Below are 20,590 nucleotides of genomic sequence, written 5' to 3' on the forward strand. Positions count from 1 at the left end.
AGACGCGATTCTCGTCAAGTATTTCCTTTAATTGACTTTCAAAACTTGTCTTGTGCGCACACTGTCTGACTTGACCCTTGGGGGCGCTACCTGCGATAGCAAGTGCTTTGCCATCGTAATAATCGTATCTCCATTTGCATGCTCCAGAACCCTAGGAAAAAAATTAAACAAAAGAGAACTTTTTCTAGGGTGTTGAGTATAGAGCTAGTGCAACGGGGTTACACGTACCCTTGTATAAAAGGGCGCGTCGCACAAGACGGTGTGACTGGATCACACATGTTGGTGTAATCACACGGTGGTGTGGCCGCACCGTAACAAGAAGCCACTACGTGGCAGGAATGTATAGTAATTAAGTTTTACTATATTAATTAGGTGTTGCTATATCAATTGAAAAAACCTAAGGCTTGAAATATTGGCGGCTCTGCCGCGATTAAAACAATAAAACACACTTTCAATTTTGATCGGAAGGCTTCACTTACCTTGTTTGAGGTTTCAAATACTTTTGGAGGTAGCGGATTGCGATCCGCTGCGCTCGCACTGGTTCTTGTAAAGAACGTAAGGTCTGTGACCTTAGCTAGGCTTCCTTTACGCAAAGAGCTGCAGCAGCCCCGCTGAACTTGGTAGCACTTGTAGTCAATCTACTCCTGAATCGTTTGGACTGATCCTTTGTGAGGGAAGAGCAATACTCCTATTCGCCCCAGGGCATTCAGGAAGGGCTTGATAAGCTAATGTCCCTTCTTGGCCCTGAGGGCGTGGAGCACCTTGTTGCGCAAGGGCTTAAAGCGATAAACGCGCGCCTAGAGGCGTTTAAAAGTTTAGAAATACTGCCTACAGCAGGAGCTGTCAGCGTCGACTGCGTTCATGACGTCACCGACGGCTGCGGATGATTCCTCCCAGCATAGGCAGACGATCTCCTGCTCTGAATGAGAAGGGTCGAGATAACTATTACATTCGCCATGATCCAAAAGCTGTGTTCCCCTTCTGAAAGAACAAATAGCGTCAGCTTTCCGAGTGTTCTCGCCGCCTAATCAGGCATATCGCGTTACCATGCCGCCCGACAGGGCAAGGGGGGGTTGGTGGACTTTGTAAAAGAGTTGAGGACTCTCATTGCCGGGATGGCAGCCGATCTTTTCGCCGAGGCGGTCGCAGAGACCGTCTTTATAGAGGGCCTCCGCACTGGAGTGGCTAGGATGGAAGTCTTTCGTGTGCATCCGTGTTCTCTTGAAGAAGCTGTGAATGTGGTATTGAATGTCGAATTTGACTATAAGTCGGAGGACTTGGTTAGAATGCACAACCTCAGAGGTCGTCGAGTGGACATAAGCCAATGGATCTCAGCTATGCTGAGAAAAAAGGAGGGGAGCTCCGAGCTGCCGAGCAGCGTTTGAACATTCGACGGTGTTTTTGTCTGTGGGGACACCCATCATCTTCGTACTGGTTGTCCCCTGCGCAAGGAGCGTAAAGGTTCGTTGCTTCTGAGCCAGTCTCGTTTGTCGAGGGAAAACTCAGAAGGTGCAAGCGCTTTACTGGGGGGAAACTGAGTTCCGTCGTGCCTCAAAGAGGTTGGGAATCAGGACCCTTCCCAGAAGAGCTACGTGCTCTTTAACACGGACCGTGCGTGCAAGCCGTGCTTGCTGATCAAAAAAAGCGACGTAAAGAGCTTTAAAAACCATGGAAGATCCTTATCACTTCCGGAGCGTCGGGCAATTATGCTCGATGCTCCAAAATCGAAAGAAGTCAGCTATATGCTGAAGCGCTCAAAGCGCAGTTCGGTGACACCGCCACTGTTCGCTTAGCAAAGGGGGCTTGTGTCACTGTGTCTGTGGACCTCGGTGTCAAGTTTCTTGACTTTGATAGCGTGGAAACGCTGCTTAGGCTTAGACTTGGATGCAAGTATGATCTTATCCTTGGTATGGTATGGTTGAAACACCATGAGCCATGGTTTTGTTGGAGGTTGAAGACTTTGGGCGCTACGCGCACGTCTCCTAGTGGAGCTTTAAGAGTCATGAGCCCATCTCTGCTAAGCGCTATTGGCGCGGAGACTGGACCAGGGGGATTTGAGTATCCGAGTTGTCAAACACCGAAGGTGTATTAAACAAGAGTCCCAAGCATGGCTCGCGGGCTGAACGTGGAGTGGCACGAAACAACTGAGTGCTGCTCAAGTAATGGAGCATTCGCTGCATTGGTCGGTCAAAGATTGAGGCATCGAAGGCGAGGCCCCAGTGATGCACATGGAGTGGCACGTAACCTACTGAGTACTGCTGATGTTACGAAGCAGAAGCTGCATGTCAAGAGTGACATGGTCGGCCAAGGTCCGGAGCATCCTGGCCCTTCTGCTGCACGTGGAACAGCACTTTATCCACTGGACGAAGGCTGCGGAATGACAGTTCTTCGCCGGATATTGTTCATAACATCAAGGCTATGATGAAGCAGGGAGTGGGAACACTGAACGACGCCGAGTGCGTGTTCCCACCGGTCTCGACGAGACTTAAAACCTTTATAGAGAGGAGACGGCGAAGCCGTATGATATCTGCAAGACGACACTGACCCAGGGTGCGTCTACCGTAGAAGATAGCGCACAGCTATATAATCTTGTCGGCGGTATGACGGACGAGGAAGATGGAACATCACCCTTGAGGCTATTCCCGCGGTGGATGCTCTTTTTGAGCTGGGCAAATTGTTCTTCGAAAAAATTGGCGGTGCCTTGAAAGCAGGCAAATTAGTCGAGGTGGTGATTATACAACCGAACCAGGAGATTAACTCGTCGTCGCTTTTGCACGAAGCTATCCTGGAAGACAACAAGAGGGCGCTGAACGCACGAACTGGTTCATCAATCTAGAAAAATTTCTCGGATCCGTATAATTCTTTGGTAAAGGATTTCCACGACGTCATTTCCAGAGCCCCGCCGTCGGTCCTACCTCCGGACCGTGGTGTGCATCATGAGATTAATTTGGGTCCGGGGACCAAATACTGCGGACCACACCAATGGCCTCTGCCCAAAGAGCAGTGTGACATCATTGTAGCTTTTTTTCGTGCGAAGCACGACGCAGGGATGGTGCTTGATAGCAAGTCTCCCCATTCGATACCCACGTTTTGTGTCCGGAAGCCGAACGGCAAGTGGCGTATCGTTCACGCTTATAAAAAGCTAAATGCTGCCACCATTCCGGCATGAACGCCAATTCTTAGAAAGAATGTTCTTCAGAACAATATGGTTGGCTGTACAAAGCACAGTGCACTCGACTTGGCCGATGGTTATTACCGATTGCTCATGAGAGCGAGTGATACCCCGCTGACAGCGGTAAATACTATGAGCGGGATGCTCTGAGATGGCTAGTGATGCTCCAAGGTCTGTCAAATGCGCCAGCAATATTTGATCGTCTTGTGACGCAGTTGTTCGGGCCCTATCGGGCGTATGCACAGAAATACTTCGTCGAAGATCTTCGCCTATAATCGTGCGGGGCACGGTAGAACAGATGAGGAAACCCACATCGTCTATTTAAGAGCGGCACTCGAGTGTATACGCACAAATAAGCTACATGCTAATGCCGATAAGTGTATTTTTGGCGCCGAGAAAATTCCCTTTTCATGTTGTTAATTGGGAAGCGTGGCCTTCAAGCGGATCCCGCTAAGGTCCAAGCCATTGTGGACTGGCCAACTCCAAAGAACCAGAAGGACATGCGCAAGTGGCTTGGCCTCGCCAACTACTTGCACAAGTATAGCGCAAACTACGCGGAAATGGCACGGCCATTGTCTAATCTTCTTAAAAGGATACGCATAGTGTTAGGACACCGAGCATTGGGAGGCTTTTGAAGAGGTCAAAAACAGTCTCTTTCATGTACCAATACTAGCGTTGCGACAGCCCGATCGTTGATGTGACACCACGGTCTTTGTCATCGTCTGTGCACTGCGACAAGCAGACGCCGAGGGGCGAGATCGGGTGATCACGTTCGAATCCCGCCAGCTTAAGGCTGCGGAGATGAACTACCCAGTCACGACAAGAAATTACTTGCGATGAAGTTTGCACTATTTAACTTCAGGGTGCACCTGCTGGGATCAAAGTCGTTTGTGATCTACACAGATCACGCTTCACTTCACACTGCGATTCAGCCGCCTCACCTCTCGCAGAGGATGGCCAGGTGGCTATCATTCTTTGCAGGATATAACGTCGAGGTGAAGTATAAGCCAGGAATGTCGAATATTTTGGCTTTCACGCAAACCGGACAATGAATTTGATCATGTCACGGCGGTGACGTCGTCAGTGACGGATTTGATCCGCGCCGCATACGTGGGTAACAGTATGTATGTAGCGCTGCTACAGGCTCTCGGAAGCAAGAATTTTGAAAACTCGGAAAAGAAATTGTCGGTGCGTTTGCGCGCACAATTAAACCAATATTCGTTGAGAAACGGGCTGCTGTATTATGGCACCGATTCAACGGATACACCACGAGTTGTGGTTCCCCGCGACGAGGATTTGAAATAGAGTATCCTCTATGAGGACCATGACACCCCACTTTGTGGTCATTTTGGTCGTGGGAAGACGTACAGCTCGGTGAGTTACCACTATTGGTGCCCCAATCTATACGAGTGGACGAGCACATATGTGTGCACGTATGAGACGTGTCAGAGGGCGAAACCCTTATCGAATTCGGCGGCGCCGCTGGCCAGTTTACCGGTAAACTCTGGGTGTTGGCGCTCCATGAGTATGTACGTTCTGTTTGGCCTGCTGAATGACTCGGCAGGCAATATGGATGTGGTGGTCTTCGTGGACCGTTTGAGCAAGATGGCTCATCTTGTTGCAGAACCGGATACCATCGACGCTTTTTGTCGATCGCATCTTTTGACAGCATGGGCACTTGGAGTTTTGTCTCTGATAAAGACCCGCGCTTAACTGAGAAATTTTGGTCTACACTTTTCAGTGGGCTGGGCACCAAGTTGACTATGTCAACAGCCGCAGAACGATGGTCAGACTGAGCGCATGAATCGCGTCGTCAAAGACGTTCTTCATAAGCGCGTCTTTGAAGTGTTGGAGCGCTATGTTGCCACTCGTAACGTATGCTATGAACAATGCAGTGCATTAGTCTACCGGCTTTACGCCGTTCTACGTGAACGGGTTTATTGATCATCGGTCCCGCTGACGCCGCCATCTCATGGCTCAAGGAATGGTGAGGGAGAAATAGCCGAACGGCTAGCTGACGTCAGCCCCTCACCGTGCCTAAGGAAGTCGGAGACTTCCTGTCTGCTAGACAGAGTATCTTACGACACGTTCGTGATGCGATCGCGGAAAGCCAAGACATGCAGAAGGAATATGCACAGAAAATAGGAAGAAGAAATGTTAAGAACATTGATGTCGAAGACCTGATTTTATCAACCGCTAAAAACCTTCTTACATATGCAGTTATTCCGTCCAAGGTTTATCGTACTTTTTAAGGTCGTGGCCAAGTGAGGCCTAGCGTATACGCTGAACCTTCCGAGAAGGACGCACCCATCCGGTGTCTTATGTGAACTTGCTTTAGCCATACCGGGATCCGGCGCAAGTGAACGCGAAAGCCTTTGCGCCGGGGTGGCGCCCAAAGGCGCTCGACCACTTAGAAGTTGAACCAGCAATTAGTTCTGGGTACTGAGTGCAGCAACTTCCGTTTCAGCGCTCCACCGTCGCACGAAGTAGCGTATTTGCCAGCACGACGGTTAGGGTCCGTTTCGACAGAGCACGGCAATCCTCAACGCAAGGCAGTCGGTGCACATAGTGCTCTAGGTCCTCGAGGTCTTCCGCACAGCGGTTGACGACCACGAAGAGATGCACAGCAGAATGCCGATGACAACGGACTTTGTCTTCCAACGTTCAAAGAACATCGCGATTCACTGGACGGCAATCGAATAAATCGTCATCATCCACCGCCAACTCCTCTCGATGAGAATGGTGGCGTCCACTACCACGTGGAACGCCGTGTGGGTCGACGTCGTCGACGGGGTTCTAACCCAATGGCGGGGTATACAGACCCCGAGAACTCGTGGGAGTTTGCCCAGACGTCGTAGACGCTTATGGTCAGAAGAATCATGATTCTTCGCATCGTCTTGCGCACCACGCTTCTTGGCCGTAGCCCGGGAAGTCGGAGGGCCATAGGCTGAGCTCATGTTATGGCCCTGAACTGCTGTGACATAGATTTACCCGTTAGAGAAACCACAGAGCTCGCAAGTGCGTTATGAATAGTTCCATATGTCGCAGGGCGACAGTACGTAGGAAGTCGACGTTGCACCTTGAGTTTGGCAAACTCAAATCTAAGATGGCGCTTAACGCTCAAAGAGCTTATCATCATCTACAGCGGTTTCTCCGGGTATGAGCACCACAGTGATCGTCCACATTGCGGGAGCAAGAGTACCTCCTTTTTGAGCTCGAAGTCGAGCGCGGTACCGTTCCATTGGGATCTCTTGGGGTACAAATGCGAGCTCGCAAAGCTTTCCGTGATCTGTAGTGGCCGGAGGCCCAACTACGTAGACGCCTAACGATCGAGTGATCGGATTTCGTAGGGTTTGAACTGGGCTCGTGTCACGCCGTTGGCGCACCACATCTTCTTCGTTATCCCATGCTGGGGAAAGAGTGTCCGAGTCGTAGTCGGATTCCTTCAACTCTTCGACGAGGAAATTCGTCGCTCGGGGCGGGCGCGTCGTGTTGCGCCCAGTTGCCGAGGGGTTGGGATGTGCTTCCGTGAAGCCGCGGACGTACTGTCCGGATATGCACCCTGTTCACAAGAAAAAGAAGATCTATGCCCGCGGGCGCCCTCGCTACCAGCAAGGCTGGGTGTTTTGTGTGTCATAGACACCTTCTTCATTGAGCGGAGAAGGTTAACGCTGTTCCTATGAATGTGAAGGTGTCTCAGACACGCGAGCCTCGCATGAGGCGGCCGTCAAATATGAATGGAGGATATCCACAATATCAATGGGGAGAGTGTAACTGGGTTACACATGCTCTTGTGAGAAAGGGCGGGTCGCACAAGATTTGCGACCGTACATCGGTGTGAACTACACAGCGTTATCACACAGTGATGTGGCTACACCGTAACAAGAAGCCACTTAAAGCGTCTCATTCGTGCCCCTTTTCTATTCCTTCTAGAATCGAAATGGCTTTCCATCCCTTCTATGAATTTCCAGTCACCTTCGGCCGCGGATTGCTTCAAATTGATGCCAATAGGCAATGATAGTGCTACTGAGTTTGAGTCTCGCGAACTAAACTTTGCCGAGGAGATTTATCAGCTTGCGACGAAAAGCACCTACCGTGAGGTACGCTTTGGTCAAGATAAGAGTACACCTCTTTATGCTATTTGTGATCGTTACAGGCGCGGCTACATTCTCGCCACACTTGTTGCAAAGGAAGATGATGATGTTTCCTCGCTTAGTATACTTTCGGTAGAGTCAAGCCTGGTTTTAAAGTCTTCGTGAAGCGCTTCCGCGTCGACCGTATTGTAAATTAGCAATGGTGCCACAAACGATTTTTCACGGCATGTGAGTCAGACACAAGTTGTGTTGCGGTATTGAGAGCTTTGTCAGGATTTTTTGAGCTCATATAATGCTTTGTCCAAGCATGTTCATACTGTCGCGCCTTGCCTTGATGTTGCTACGATTACTTCTACCTCGGATACAGAATTTCGTATGAGGCATAGATACTTTTTTAGCAGGATATCTAAAAGACGAACGGGCTTTGTGGCACAATGTACTGGTGTTCATAGATATACAATAGGTGAGCACTTATGTTTGCATGTGTAAAACGTTTTCACTTTCCGCATGCCTCAAACCAGCGAGTCAATTGCTAGCGACCCCCAATATGATCCTTTGTCCTCTCGAAGACGCCTTTGGTACCGGTATTGTACACTTTTTAGACCCCAATGTGTCTTTTATTCAATTATGACTTTGAAGATTAATATTTGCGCTTGCTCAATCCATTTTGTATTAATTATCTTAGATGGGAATATTATTTTTCAATAAGAATATTTAACTTGTATCAAGCACATTCATCTTTAAGAAAATGGCTTCGTTCGATGATTTGGCATTTATAAGACCACCAGACGACAATGTGCGTAGTCAGCTTTATCTTACACGTAGCAAGTCAATAATATTGTGGATGCTCGCTGAAGACTACAGCATCTCTCGAGTTTTTCTGCAGAGATTGCAACGAGGTCTCTCAGACAAGGACGCCAGGTGAGGAATCAGTGTGGATGACAACAATTCTCTGCGTCAAATGTGAATGCTAAGGGTAGAGCTGTACATATGGCTCTTTAGATGGAAGGAGATGCTTGATTTGCGGCTGTGTGCTAGAGCGTCGGTATCTGACAGAAGCGAATGAACGGGTACTACTTCTATTTTACTCCTGCAGTGTTCTGTTGTCGTTGCTTAGTCTGAATTGATGGTACATAGGTAATGCCTAATGCTGTGTTTGGTAGCCGTGCAGCTAGTGTAGAAGAACTACAGACGATGGTGATGCGACTGCTATCGCAAATTGGCGATGACTGGAATGGTGGAGACGCAGACGCGCGTCGACCTGCGTCTGACGAAGCTGGTAAGGACAGAATGCTGCCGTAACTATCTTTTCAATTCATTGTATTTAAGTTTTGTAACTCAAATTAGTGAAAAATCTCGGATCATTTTCAGCCGATCAAGCGTCTACGATTGAAGTAGCTATTGTCGTGAAGGGAATCAAAGGCGAGGTAGGTTTTATTCATTCATCCGTACTGACGAAGCCAGAATTCTATCTGCTGACATTAAGCGTTTTGTATCCACTTTCATTTTAATTGTTATGTACCAGGCGATTGCGATTCCCGGTAACTTTGGCCCGTGCGAATCTCTTAAAGAGCGTAAGGTAATCCTCGCTGATCCTTTTGATGGTGCCCGAGCGTTCCAAAATAGTGACGACATGAAAAACAAGGTAGATGATTCTAAAAGAATTTGGTTCTTAGATCTGACAAGTCTATAGATTGTAGTGATGGCACGGGGAGGCTGCACGTTTGCGCAAAAGGTTCTTCGAGCTCAAGCCGCGGGTGCTGCAGGGGTGATCATCATCCAAAATGTCGATGTATGGCCATACACGATGACAGATTCAACTGGTGAAAGCAAAAACGTGATAATTCCAGCCTTTATGATGAGCGCAAAAGTTGGCGAAGGGTATTTTGAAGCTTTTAGCTGCGATTGAAGATTATATTTTAATAGTGATCCTTTTTGTTCGCCGTAGATTTGCGACTTTCATTCGTACTCAAAGTGAAGAGGACATCTTGGCCAACGTAATTGTGCGGAAAAATGCTCGTGAGTGCGTAATTTGCCAAGGAGAGATGGTGATCGGTGTACAAGTTACGCGAATGCCGTGTCAGGTACACATGTTATCTGAATAGTCAAATAATTTCATTTGCTTCTTACTGTAATGATGGTACCAGCATATGTTTCACACAACATGCCTGCATGAATGGCTGCAAATTGGCAATTCGTGTCCAATTTGCCGTGTCAAGATCGCGGCCAAGCGCAACGCTGACAAAAGGTTAACAACTTCGCAAAACGCGCAGCAACGTGGTGATTTTGCGTGGAGTGAGTGGTTTTCCTAGTTATGAACAGAATAATAGATACATTATACATTGAAATTCGACAAGTTGCATTACTTTAATTCTTATAAATAATTATTCTACTATTTCATAACTTCGAAGGTGTAGCTATACATCTTTTATTGATTAGAATCAACTCGTGGTTGGAAGGAATAGCAACATCAATACAGCAACTATGTCGATGGAGTTCTTCGCCTCAAGAACCAGAGTTACTGGTCCAGCCTTCTGTCCACACTGTGGCACTATTCTGGACCATCCCGATACCAATAACATTGTTTGCTCTGCATGCGAGTACCGCTGTCGCTACCAAGGTCCGTTCCTCTTTCCTTTAAGCTTGATACAATAACCACAATATATCATTTTTGCCTGTAGACCTTCCATCATTATCTGTGGTGACCCAGAGCGAAGACAGACCACTACCAAAATGGCTAGACGCCAAAGTAGGCATGAGCGAGGTCACAGGTCCAGCTCGCGCTACAGTGGAGGAGACGTGTCCAAAATGCGAGAATCCCGAAATGGACTACTACACGCTGCAACTCCGGTCGGCCGATGAGGGCCAAACAGTCTTTTATGAATGTAAAAAGTGTGGACACAAGTTTTCCGTCAATAACTAACTTGAAAACCATATAAATATATAGAAAGACGTTCGTCTCAATGCGTGGCACAGCACCCGTGTAGCATAACAAATTGCAACGAATGAATAGAATTATCTACTATAGACCTTCATCCTTTTATCTGCTTATATCAAACAATCAGCGCGATTAGAAAATCGGCACGAGATTTAGATGTTTATATGCAAGAAAAGATTGAGACTGTTAAGTTAAATTTCTAAATAGAGCAACGATGAGTACTTTTACCTCATATACGACTAGAATTCAAGTAGCAAGTCGAACACAAACAAACGGATCGATGCATTAATGTTCGGAAAGTATCATTGCAATGTTGGTTTATTGCATGGTAAATCCAGTGTTTTCCGTGTTGATAACGACAGTAAGGAACGTTACGAGCTCTTGATAAGAACGGTAGATAGGGAGATCAAGGCGATTGAAGCATGTGTGAGCTTTCGGATAAAGATCTGATGGAGAGAAGCCAATTGCCATCAATTCGAGACTAAAGCGACAAATACGGCCATCATTCCCTAGCAGTGCTCGAAAGCCTTCTGCCGGAACTCGAGAGGTGCCCGTGACAAACTGAAGAAGACGTGCGCGCTCTTCCGTCGAAAATGCGCGCACAGCGTGCCAGAACCACTGCACAACCTGACGTTCTGCACTAGTGGCTTTGTTGTGTCCAAGATCAGCATGTTTATAGCAAACGTCAGTGTGAGATTCCCAGTCGGCAACGTCGATCGATGGCATGCCGCACATAAGTAGCTCCAATTCTTGATAATCAAAAACAGTCAAAAGTGTGCGTGGGAGGACGTCGTAGAGACCTTCGAGCATGGCTTCTAGCTGCTCCTGTACACTACCAAACATCTTGTGCTGTAGCAAGAGTGTTAAATACTCTTCCTTATTAATATCCGTCACAGGTATGTCGTTACCACCTGGTGTGAGCTCCTCCGTAACAATCAACCCATCTTTGTCCTGCCGTTGTACTGTGAAGGTAAGTGCCAGCGCTTCCACACCCTCATAATCTCGAAGCGACAGAGTGTGGCGATGAAGCTCTGCATCCAGAAATTCCAAGTCTGAGAACGAAATGGGTACACCAAGCAGGTGCTTGAGAAGGGGAAGGGCGAGGTAGACAGTTAGAATTTGACCTTCCAACAAGCATTTCGCTAGCAATCGCCCAACAAACTTATACCAGTGCAAGTGATCGCTATGTACATATGCGGAATTTGGATTGATCCAATAGCCGGATTGTTCGGCATGCGTTCGTAAAAATAATCCATTCTTTTCGGCAAACAGTTGTTCACAAAGAAGCAAAACCCATTCTCGCATCAATCCTCCGATATCTAATCCGGGTTCATTGATAAACTCGATCTGCATACGTTGGCGTAGATCAGCAGCTGGAATCAGCATTAACAAGTGCATGGACTCACTCAGTATAGCCTCGCGACGAATTTTAAGCAGAAGGTGACCTTCGTCGTATGGAATTACAATTTTGTCAAGTTCTTGAAGAAACCACCGAACTTTTGTTTTGAAGGGAAAAGCTGCAACAGACTCATAGTCAATGATACTTGTGGCTCTTGGAAACTCTGTGATATTGATCGTGGTTACTGTAGTCCGCTCGTGTACAAGAGTGTCAGCTGAAACCCACTCGGCCTGTCCTTGGTCGTTTACGTGCCTTATATAACCAATGGACCGCTGTGTCATAAGTTCATCTTCCGAGCTGGTTGACGCAGTCACATCGTCGCAATTGACTGCACTGCAACCACTTCGCACCGTTTTACAAATAGCTGGAGAAAACGCTCCGTCTGAATGTGCCGACTGGATCATCGAAAGCTCTGTTCGTACACCCAAACGCCCCCCATTGTTAGTGTTATTAAGCGATAATGGACTGGTCGGACCGCGATAAGTTCCATCAGACGCATAAGCAGCAGGTGCCGACCCTCGCTCGCTTTCAAATTTTGGACTACCAAGGATAAGCGATGCCGCACGTGTCGGCAAGCTAGAACGAATACTCGATGCTAACTGGCTGAGTCGAGATGGCTGGCAATGACCGACTCGCACCCATCGAAATTGATTATCATCAATTCTTTCGCGCTGCCACAAATGACGCCGCCGTGCACCTCTCTGTCTTTGATTCAACTTTAATTCGTCTGATCGTTCAGCGTGAAAAGAGCTGTTTGGCGCGGCTAGGGAAGCTACCGACTCACTGGTAGGTAACTTTGTAGTAGTCTTTCCTGGTAAAGATAGTGGCCTTGTAACCCGTTGCGAAACGACTATTCAGTACACAAAGATCAGCGAATGATGCCCAAACTCTTCAAAAATATGCCTCGTACCTTCTAAAGTGCCACACATGAGGCATTCTTTCTTAGCAGGATGATTCTCGTAGTAACATACTGAGCATTGCCACTCTTCTTGACCGTCCGGAATGACACTATCCTCAAGCAAATGCCTTTGCATATTGTTTCTGTCATTACCACTCTGCTCACTCTGTAGAACCTGTCGTTGATGGAGACAGTAGAGTAACATCGACGTGCCAGCTAGCCCCATGACGATACCGACAATCATATATAAATAGGTGTCGACGTCTGCCAACGCCACTTAGTCGGTTTGCTATACAAATTTCTCCATTATGCGGCACTTACGATATTCCTGATGCGACGTTATGTCACTCATCTATTCAGAAAGCTGTTTATTCTTCGCGTTTGCGCTAACTTCTCTATCAAGCGTCCTTTTGATGCTCGACAACAAGCACGAATGGGACCACTGCACAATATAAACCTTTCATTATAGGAATATGTGCGATGATGGAGCGCAAGGAAAACGACTTGGTTGGAAAAACGCAAAGCTTCACTCTTTAATTACCGTTTTATTTACAACAGCAACTTCAACATAAGTATAACTTCTGAGTCTTTATGTTGTTCTATTTAAGTTGCGCAAACTTCAAGTATGACAATTACTGTGCCGCCTTCGTCTCCCGCAGCTCTTGCACTGCCATCACCGCCGCCCACGTCGACTTCTACTACATCGTCGCTAGATACACCAACACTGACTAGCAGTAAAAGACTGTTGAAAGCTGCTTTAATGAGCAGTCGAACAGCAAGTATACCCTCCGACGTCGTAACAACTTGTAAAGTCAAAAGCGGTCATAGCTCAAGTTTCTCGTCGCCACTCCCTCCCTGTCCAGAAGATCCGCCCGGTCCGCTTCCTCCATCTTGTACACCGCCCAAGTACCGCCCACTAGAGGATAATGACGACGAAACGCACAGTTTAGAGAGTGCAGACGAGCCTACAGAGCCACAGAGCTTTCCAACGCCACCACCACCACCTTCTCCACCTGTTACAAGCCCGATTGGCACGCCACCGCCTCCTCCGCCGCCTCCGTTCTCTCCACCCAGTGCTAAGATTGCTGTAGATTTGTCTGAAGCTCTAAAAGGAGTAGCTCAGGTCACGAAGGAGCCGCCGTTGCCTTTAGATAGAAGGGAAATGAGTGACGGAGAAGATGGAGATGACGAACGAGAGGAAAGCAGTTGTGTCATAGAGGCTCAAGCTTTGCCTGAGGCCTCCTCATCCTTAGTTATAGCATCTATGAGAAGTGCAGTGCGAGAACGCGAGATTATGACGGAAACAGTACAGGAGGTGGCAACGAAAAAGCCCAGATTTTATATTGGTGATATTGACAATTATAGTATAATTGATAAGGTTGGATCCGGAACGTACGGGTACGCTGAGTTTCAGTATGTGTTATGTGAAGGAAGAAGTACTGACATGTGCGTGATGTACCGCCAGAGAGGTTTTTAAGTGTCAACATAAGGTGACGAAGGACATCGTAGCGCTCAAGAAACTTCGACCAGATGTTGAAAAGAATGGAGTACGTTCGAAATTCTCTATCATCGATTTACGGAAGGTATTGACAGAAAGTTTTCTGCCAGTTTCCCGTTACTTCCATTCGCGAGATGAAAATTCTCAAGTATCTTAAGCACCCAAATATTTTGGAATTAAAGGAAATTGTGTCAACGAGTGGTACGCTTGTCCGATAAAATGTTGCAATCAAAATCAATAATTTTTGTCCGGCTCACTTGCTGGAATCTATGGATTGTGTTAGCTCCGCCTAAAGAAGGCAAAAGGCCACCGTTGTACTTTGCGTTCGAATACATGGAGCATGATCTTTCGGGGCTGTTGAACCATCCGCGCGTAAAGTTCACACGCACACAGATACAGTGCTATATGCGTCAGCTACTGACTGGAATTGCATTTATGCACCGCAATAAGATCATCCATCGCGATATCAAAGCTTCAAACTTGTTACTGAACAACCAAGGCATGCTCAAAGTCGGAGACTTTGGTCTTTCGAGGTTCTGGAACGAAGTAAATGCAAAGGCCGGAAAATACACAAACAAGGTAGTGACACTCTGGTATCGACCACCGGAGCTGCTCGTGGGCTCAACGTCATATGATTTCTCGGTGGATCTCTGGTCCATCGGGTGCATTTTTGGTGAGCTTTTATTGGGAAAACCCATTTTGCAAGGGAAGACTGAAATTGAGCAGGTATGATACCCTATTGTGATTGTGTCAATGCATTAATGTATACTTTATTTTTGTTATGCGCAGCTTCAAATGATCTTTGGTTTATGTGGTATGCCAACGGAGGAAACATGGCCTGATTATTTTAAACTACAGGGGCCTGAGATTGTTCAAACGGATGACAGATACATTTGTCCACTGCGTGAGCGATTTAAAAAGTACTGATGGTTTTACTTTTTGCTGAAGTTTGTTATCGTGCGCTGACTGCGATTTTACGGTTATGTAGCTTCCCACCTCATGCCATCGATTTACTGGAAAAGTTACTGCATCTTGATCCTGCAAAGCGCATTACAGCTGCAGAAGCCATGGACCACGATTATTTTTGGCGTGTACAAACGTGTAAACCGCGAGAGTACGTACCCGTCTGCTTCTATTACAATCGCTTTACTTTATAGATGACAACAAATGTTGTTCCGTTAGCTTACCCAAATTTTGTGTGTCGTCAACACATGAATATCAATCAAAGAAACGGCATCATGAAGAGATGGAAGCAGCTGCTACAGCAAAAAGAGGCAACATGAAAACCAGCGACCATCATCGTTATATGCGTCAGCGTGGCGAACGTAGCGGATACCGCGAGCGCGAAGATCATTATCGCGGAGAGGGTAACAACAGTCGCTTAGATCGCAGCAGACCCTTCCGTTCGCATCGTCCTAATAGTGACTACTACGACCGAGATCGTGACCGTAGTCGAAGTCGAAGTCGCGAACGCCACCACGATCGCGAGCTCCGAGACCGTGATCGCTAATATAAATGATCTTCATATGCTACTTTTATCAAAAGTATGCCTCAACTTCTAGAAGGGCTGTCAATATTGAGGCACACGTTCATTGCATCATTTTTTGATCTTTTCTGTGTCATCAACCTTATGTAAGAGCGCACACAATTTTATCCACTAATTCTTTGCTCAAAGTCGATATTATTATCTTGAATGTTTAAATTTTAATTTGACTAAAAAAACGCTGTTAGCGGTATCCAGATCAAATAAAATGGTATCCGTGCACGACTTTCTGTCTCGCGAGCTGCTCGCAGCATGTTTCTTTGTTATGCTATTTTCCTCTGCGGTGGACCAGTATCCAGGTGAAGTGGAGCCAGAACCTTTGAATTTTGCTTATGAAATACACACAAGCGAACAAGAAGCGAGTTACGCTAAGACCAAGCCAATCATTCGCAACACCGAGCTATTCGAGGCCCCGCAAATGGAAACTCTTTTTGCTAACCAGGCGCTTGGAGCTGAAGATCTGGCAGTCAGTCAAGACGAAGTCGCGTACGTTGGACTGGCTGATGGCCGTCTTGCAAGCTTTAGCAAGGCGGCAAATGAATTTCGCAATTTCTCCAGGACTGGACGCGACCTTCCTGAGTGTGGTACACCCGACATGGAACCGACATGCGGACGACCACTTGGCCTTGTCTTTGCAGCGGCCAGACCATTTGCCAAGTTTCTCAAACGGATCCCTGGTGCGATGACGTTTGCAGGAGATCAGGTGCTTTTAGTGGCAGATGCATACAAGGGCGTGCTGCTCTTTGATGCGAATGGAAAGCGTACATTATTGTTCAGTCGTGTTGGCGAAGAACAAACCAATTTCTTAGATGGAATTGCAGTGGTACAAGAGACAGGGGAGATTTACGTGACAGAGGCATCGCGTCGTTTTCAGTGCAACCGAGTATTTCTTGACTTCTTGGAGCATAAACCTTCAGGGTATTTGCTACACTTCGATCCAAACACAGGGAGGGCCAACGTTGTGGTAGGCGACTTGGGCTTTCCAAATGGCTTAACATTCGATAAAGATGGATCTGGATTGCTTATTGCACTCACATTTCAGAACAAAATCGTTCGTTTTGACTTAAAGACAAAGCAAATTAAAGACTTTGCATTCGTGCCTGGCGAGCCAGATAATATCTCGATTGAAAAAGTGGGTGCAGGTGAGAACGAGCACGAGGTGCTGATGGTGGGATTAGTATCGCTTAACGAAGGGTACTTCTATTACATCAAGCAAAGTGTAAAGATTCGCAAATTGCTGTCGCTGCTTCCGACGTGGTTGACTCTATTTTTCGTGCGCCGCATTGGAATCTTCGCTTCGGTGGACTTGGAGACTGGTAACATCCTACATGTGTACGAAGCTTCGCAGGGTCAGACACCACTTGTGTCGGGAACTCGTCGTTTCGGAGATGACATTTATCTCATGAGTTGGCGTCGACCTTTCATCTCGCGTATATCAGCAGCTCTAATTGAGTAGGAAGTGGCATGTTAGCGTCGTTTTTCAGATTCAATGGAGACTTTAAGCAGGATGTCTTAATAACATTTTTCATCGTGCATAGCCGCAGCTACGTTTCTTCTGTCTCTTGTTGCTGTCTCGCAATTCCTCTCCACTACCACTACATTAGACCGCTCAATTGTTTTTTCCTCGGCTTGCCCACTTACAGTGACTCCTTGCCGGCTATCAATCAAGTCGCGGCGTTGAAGACGATAATTTGGTTGCTGTCCACATGTCAATAATGTCCAAAATACAGAGACGTGATGTGTATGAAATTAAAATCCCTCTCAAGGATTAATCAACTTTAAAAATCATTTAACTCAACATTAAAAGTCACTTTTAATGACTTCACGGAATTTCAAATAGGAGGTTGTAGGTTTATTGTGTTAGCTCAACGTAAATTAACACGCAATCGAGGTTTGTGGTAAATAAGTGCGGGCTGGATGCAAAGAATACTCAAAAGCTGCTGAGATCTGTGCGACTTGAGTTAAAATCGTAGGCTTCCAACTTGACAACAAGAACCGTAATGTTATCGCATGTGTGACGTTGTAACGCTAACCCAACAAGTGCATTTGCGACAGCTTGTGGATCTTTGTAACAAATAGCTATCTTCGCGGCCCGCTTGCTGGAAACGACATCCCAAAGACCATCTGTCGCCATGATGAGAAAACGGTCGTTTTTCGAAAGCTTACGCGATTGGATTTCCGGATCGCACGATATGTATGGCTTTAAAGTCACATCACCGATGGAGCGGGACATGGCCAATTGGCCATTCACACGTGGGACGTCAATGATTTTTTTGAGTGGCCAAATTCTATACATGAAGTCGGGCTTGCCTGTAACGAAAGCCCCTCTGGCTTCTAGACGTCTCCTCTCGTCTTTACGGTTAGGCTTTTGATCGTCCGACATGGCAATGGCATCTCCGAAGCGAGTGACTACAACAGCCCGCGAGTCGCCAACATTTCCAACGTGGAGAAAGCCATCTCGTACAAGGGCTATAAGCAAAGTTGAGCCATCATCTGTGGCGAAAGAGCGGTTGTGGCTATGCCGTGCCGACGCACTGAGCGCAGAGTTTGACGCGCGACGAGCATAGGTACAGAAGTCAGCGTCTGAAGAACGTAAGAACGAATCATTAGGGCTAAGGCATGAACGTGGACAAGAAGTAACGTGATACATACCGAGTGCTCGAACAGCACTAGTGATTGCATCTTTCACGACAACTCTTTGTGCAAGTTGCTCAAGAATGAGTGGAAAAATCTTCTCAGCACAATAACGAGACGCACGGTCACCTGCATGGCCGTCAAAGACGCCAAAGCAGCCACTAACAGAGCTAGAGTAGCCGTTTAAAGTGAGTCTCTTTGCTACTTTCCCACCAATAAAATAAACGTCCTGTGATGTGATAAAGTCAAGTGAGCACGTGGTCACAAATACGAGTAAATAGAGTAACGAACGACTAAACGTACCTCTTGGTTAGGTTTGCCGCCACGGTCTGTGGAGATACCAACTGGCACGTCGTAAATATCATCACCTTCGAGCTCTTTCGAGATCGAGTCGAAGTCGTTAGAGTTTGTGTAAGTAGATGGCTGTCGCTTGCGAGGAGGCTGAACTCCTGTCATTATAGAAAAGTGTTGTGATAATTGTCGGCTGGTGATTTGAGCACTTGGAGGATTGTTTCGTTATGACATCCGACACGCAAGCTACAAGGTGCAGTCAGTGATCTATAGGTCCCGTCGCTACCCGCACAGATGTGTGGCAGACGCTGACGTTGAAATCCGGATCTAGGACGTATACAAAAGACAAAATAAGACAGTATCGTCGTATAAATACTAACTGGACAATTTACCATCACAAAGAGAACAGCGCTGTAACTTACAGCCTGGAAGCCCAGTACTGCTTCCTACGATTGTTCTGATAGAGCTGACGCGTGGGAATATCTCTTTGTGCCGGGCGATAGGGTCGAGGTCGGCTGGGTTTAGAGCAGCACCTGGATTCGCGCAGATTATTTTCGACTCAGTGATTCGATAGCAAAAAATTTATAGTACAATGTATCACGACGACCAGACACATTCGTGCAAGAAAAGCACACGGCACGCAAGTTGAGATTTTTTTTCTTAAGACGTGCTCGTCACCATCAATTTATAGCGTAGCCGTTGGATACTTTTGCGTACGCGATAGACACAATGATGCAGAGATCGCTCGACAAGATCGACTAAAAGGAGATTCAGGTGGAAATAGTACGACACGAGAGCAGATGATTCAGCTTTTAATTTGTGACACAAATTGCAGATCATCACCGGTAAGGAGCTGGTATTTTTTACTGGCTACAATCTGGCTTCAAAATCCGTCATTAGCTCGAAAGGGTGGAAAAAAATTAAAATTAATCTTTGATTAGTAATCGTCGATGTAGGAGCGGGATGGCGACGGCAGCACTTTCATCTCGCGCCTGGCTGATGTTGGAAAGGGGTGATCAAGCGCTTCATGCATATCAAAGTATTTCTGGTCTGTGTATGTGAAAGTGCACAAGCTATAGCGCTAAACTTTTTGGCACAAGATATGATTACGGACGGCGCTAAAGTTAGTTATAAAAGTTATCAATTTGGGCCACAACTGCAGGCATGGATTCTATATATTCATGGGGGTAGTCTGATTATTATTTTGTCGCCCACTTTAGCAATTGCGCCGTATTAAGTTTAATATTTTGAACCCTTATAAAGAAGAATCTTCTATTACCACTGTCACGGGAGAGACTTATGGTGCAACAGACCTTGTCATAACAACAGTCTGATCAGCATAGAGCCTCGAAAAGATACAGCTTCAGTTTTTTGACACAGTGTTCGTATATGTTGCTTTTATTCAAGACTTTTATTGTTCGTAAATATCGCTCTTTATTGTTCGTTTCAGGATTGTGTTTCATGTAGTCCAAACCTTTTTATGGCCAGAACTTCAGAAAATGCAGGATGACTTGATACTCAAGCAATGCCTCCTGATTTGTGTAGTACGTAAAAGTTCCTTGCGATGCCTGCGACAAATGTCGTTTCGTGCGCAGTGACGCGTTCGGAAATAAACGAATGGTACCCGTGTGACACAAACGAATGTCAGCAAACATTCATGACCGAATTCAGGTTGTCCCGCCTTTCTTTATATAAAAATAGTAATATGGCAATATGTATAGCAATGCAGGACATTTTTTATCAGGTGGTAATTTGTGGAAATGCTCAAAGCCAGCAACGTCGCCGCGGGCTCACCCCACGCTTAAAACAGCTGCTGTGTCAGTGCTTAAACTTGAATTCGCAGGCACCGAAGCCATCGCTTTATTGAAATCACTGGCTCACCCATTCTTATGCAAAGGGGTAGGTTAATAAAGTATATAATCTTATAGAAATCAAAATCGGGTAATAATTAGTGGTACATCGAGTCAAATTTGACTTCAATTTTTTTGAAGGTCATCCGAAAAATGGCCATTGATTAGTAATCAATGGGGACGTTAAGGGACGGGAAGTTCCCGTAAAAAAAAAATTGATCCCATCTTTACGTTAAGTTTACGTTAAGGACGTTAACTTTGGAACATCTGTAT

The 20,590-nt window shown here is 46.5% G+C and overlaps 6 protein-coding genes across 6 annotated transcripts; 4 read left to right on the plus strand and 2 right to left on the minus strand.

Annotated features, from left to right (window-relative positions):
• Window positions 1-8,014: 8,014 nt before the first annotated feature.
• PHALS_04908 (zinc finger family protein) lies at window positions 8,015-9,578 on the plus strand (the record flags this gene model as incomplete). Its single annotated transcript, XM_024722617.1, has 9 exons — window positions 8,015-8,062; window positions 8,124-8,187; window positions 8,269-8,336; window positions 8,404-8,545; window positions 8,614-8,693; window positions 8,792-8,911; window positions 8,960-9,147; window positions 9,215-9,350; window positions 9,414-9,578. The coding sequence occupies 9 exons, from the start codon at window positions 8,015-8,017 to the stop codon at window positions 9,576-9,578; spliced, it is 1,011 nt and encodes a 336-aa protein (XP_024573675.1).
• A 172-nt stretch (window positions 9,579-9,750) lies between these two features.
• On the plus strand, window positions 9,751-10,189 carry PHALS_04909 (rna polymerase i transcription factor subunit rpa12; the record flags this gene model as incomplete). The annotated part of the gene is made up of 2 exons (XM_024722618.1): window positions 9,751-9,886; window positions 9,948-10,189. 2 exons carry the CDS (start codon window positions 9,751-9,753, stop codon window positions 10,187-10,189), a joined length of 378 nt encoding a protein of 125 aa, XP_024573676.1.
• A 333-nt stretch (window positions 10,190-10,522) lies between these two features.
• On the minus strand, window positions 10,523-12,853 carry PHALS_04910 (hect e3 ubiquitin; the record flags this gene model as incomplete). The annotated part of the gene is made up of 3 exons (XM_024722619.1): window positions 10,523-12,453; window positions 12,514-12,765; window positions 12,823-12,853. The coding sequence occupies 3 exons, from the start codon at window positions 12,851-12,853 to the stop codon at window positions 10,523-10,525; spliced, it is 2,214 nt and encodes a 737-aa protein (XP_024573677.1).
• A 273-nt stretch (window positions 12,854-13,126) lies between these two features.
• On the plus strand, window positions 13,127-15,509 carry PHALS_04911 (cmgc cdk crk7 protein variant; the record flags this gene model as incomplete). Its single annotated transcript, XM_024722620.1, has 8 exons — window positions 13,127-13,407; window positions 13,525-13,899; window positions 13,967-14,048; window positions 14,110-14,200; window positions 14,283-14,725; window positions 14,789-14,919; window positions 14,988-15,113; window positions 15,182-15,509. The coding sequence occupies 8 exons, from the start codon at window positions 13,127-13,129 to the stop codon at window positions 15,507-15,509; spliced, it is 1,857 nt and encodes a 618-aa protein (XP_024573678.1).
• Window positions 15,510-15,750: 241 nt separating this feature from the next.
• On the plus strand, window positions 15,751-16,998 carry PHALS_04912 (strictosidine conserved region; the record flags this gene model as incomplete). Its single annotated transcript, XM_024722621.1, has 1 exon — window positions 15,751-16,998. The coding sequence occupies one exon, from the start codon at window positions 15,751-15,753 to the stop codon at window positions 16,996-16,998; it is 1,248 nt and encodes a 415-aa protein (XP_024573679.1).
• Window positions 16,999-17,472: 474 nt separating this feature from the next.
• On the minus strand, window positions 17,473-19,083 carry PHALS_04913 (probable protein phosphatase 2c 52-like; the record flags this gene model as incomplete). The annotated part of the gene is made up of 6 exons (XM_024722622.1): window positions 17,473-18,125; window positions 18,195-18,405; window positions 18,480-18,617; window positions 18,754-18,794; window positions 18,860-19,000; window positions 19,059-19,083. The coding sequence occupies 6 exons, from the start codon at window positions 19,081-19,083 to the stop codon at window positions 17,473-17,475; spliced, it is 1,209 nt and encodes a 402-aa protein (XP_024573680.1).
• Between the last annotated feature and the right edge of the window lie 1,507 nt (window positions 19,084-20,590).

Source organism: Plasmopara halstedii (genome assembly GCF_900000015.1).
Source record: "Plasmopara halstedii genome assembly, contig: Scaffold_287, whole genome shotgun sequence".
Classification (NCBI taxonomy): Eukaryota; Oomycota; class Peronosporomycetes; order Peronosporales; family Peronosporaceae; genus Plasmopara; species Plasmopara halstedii.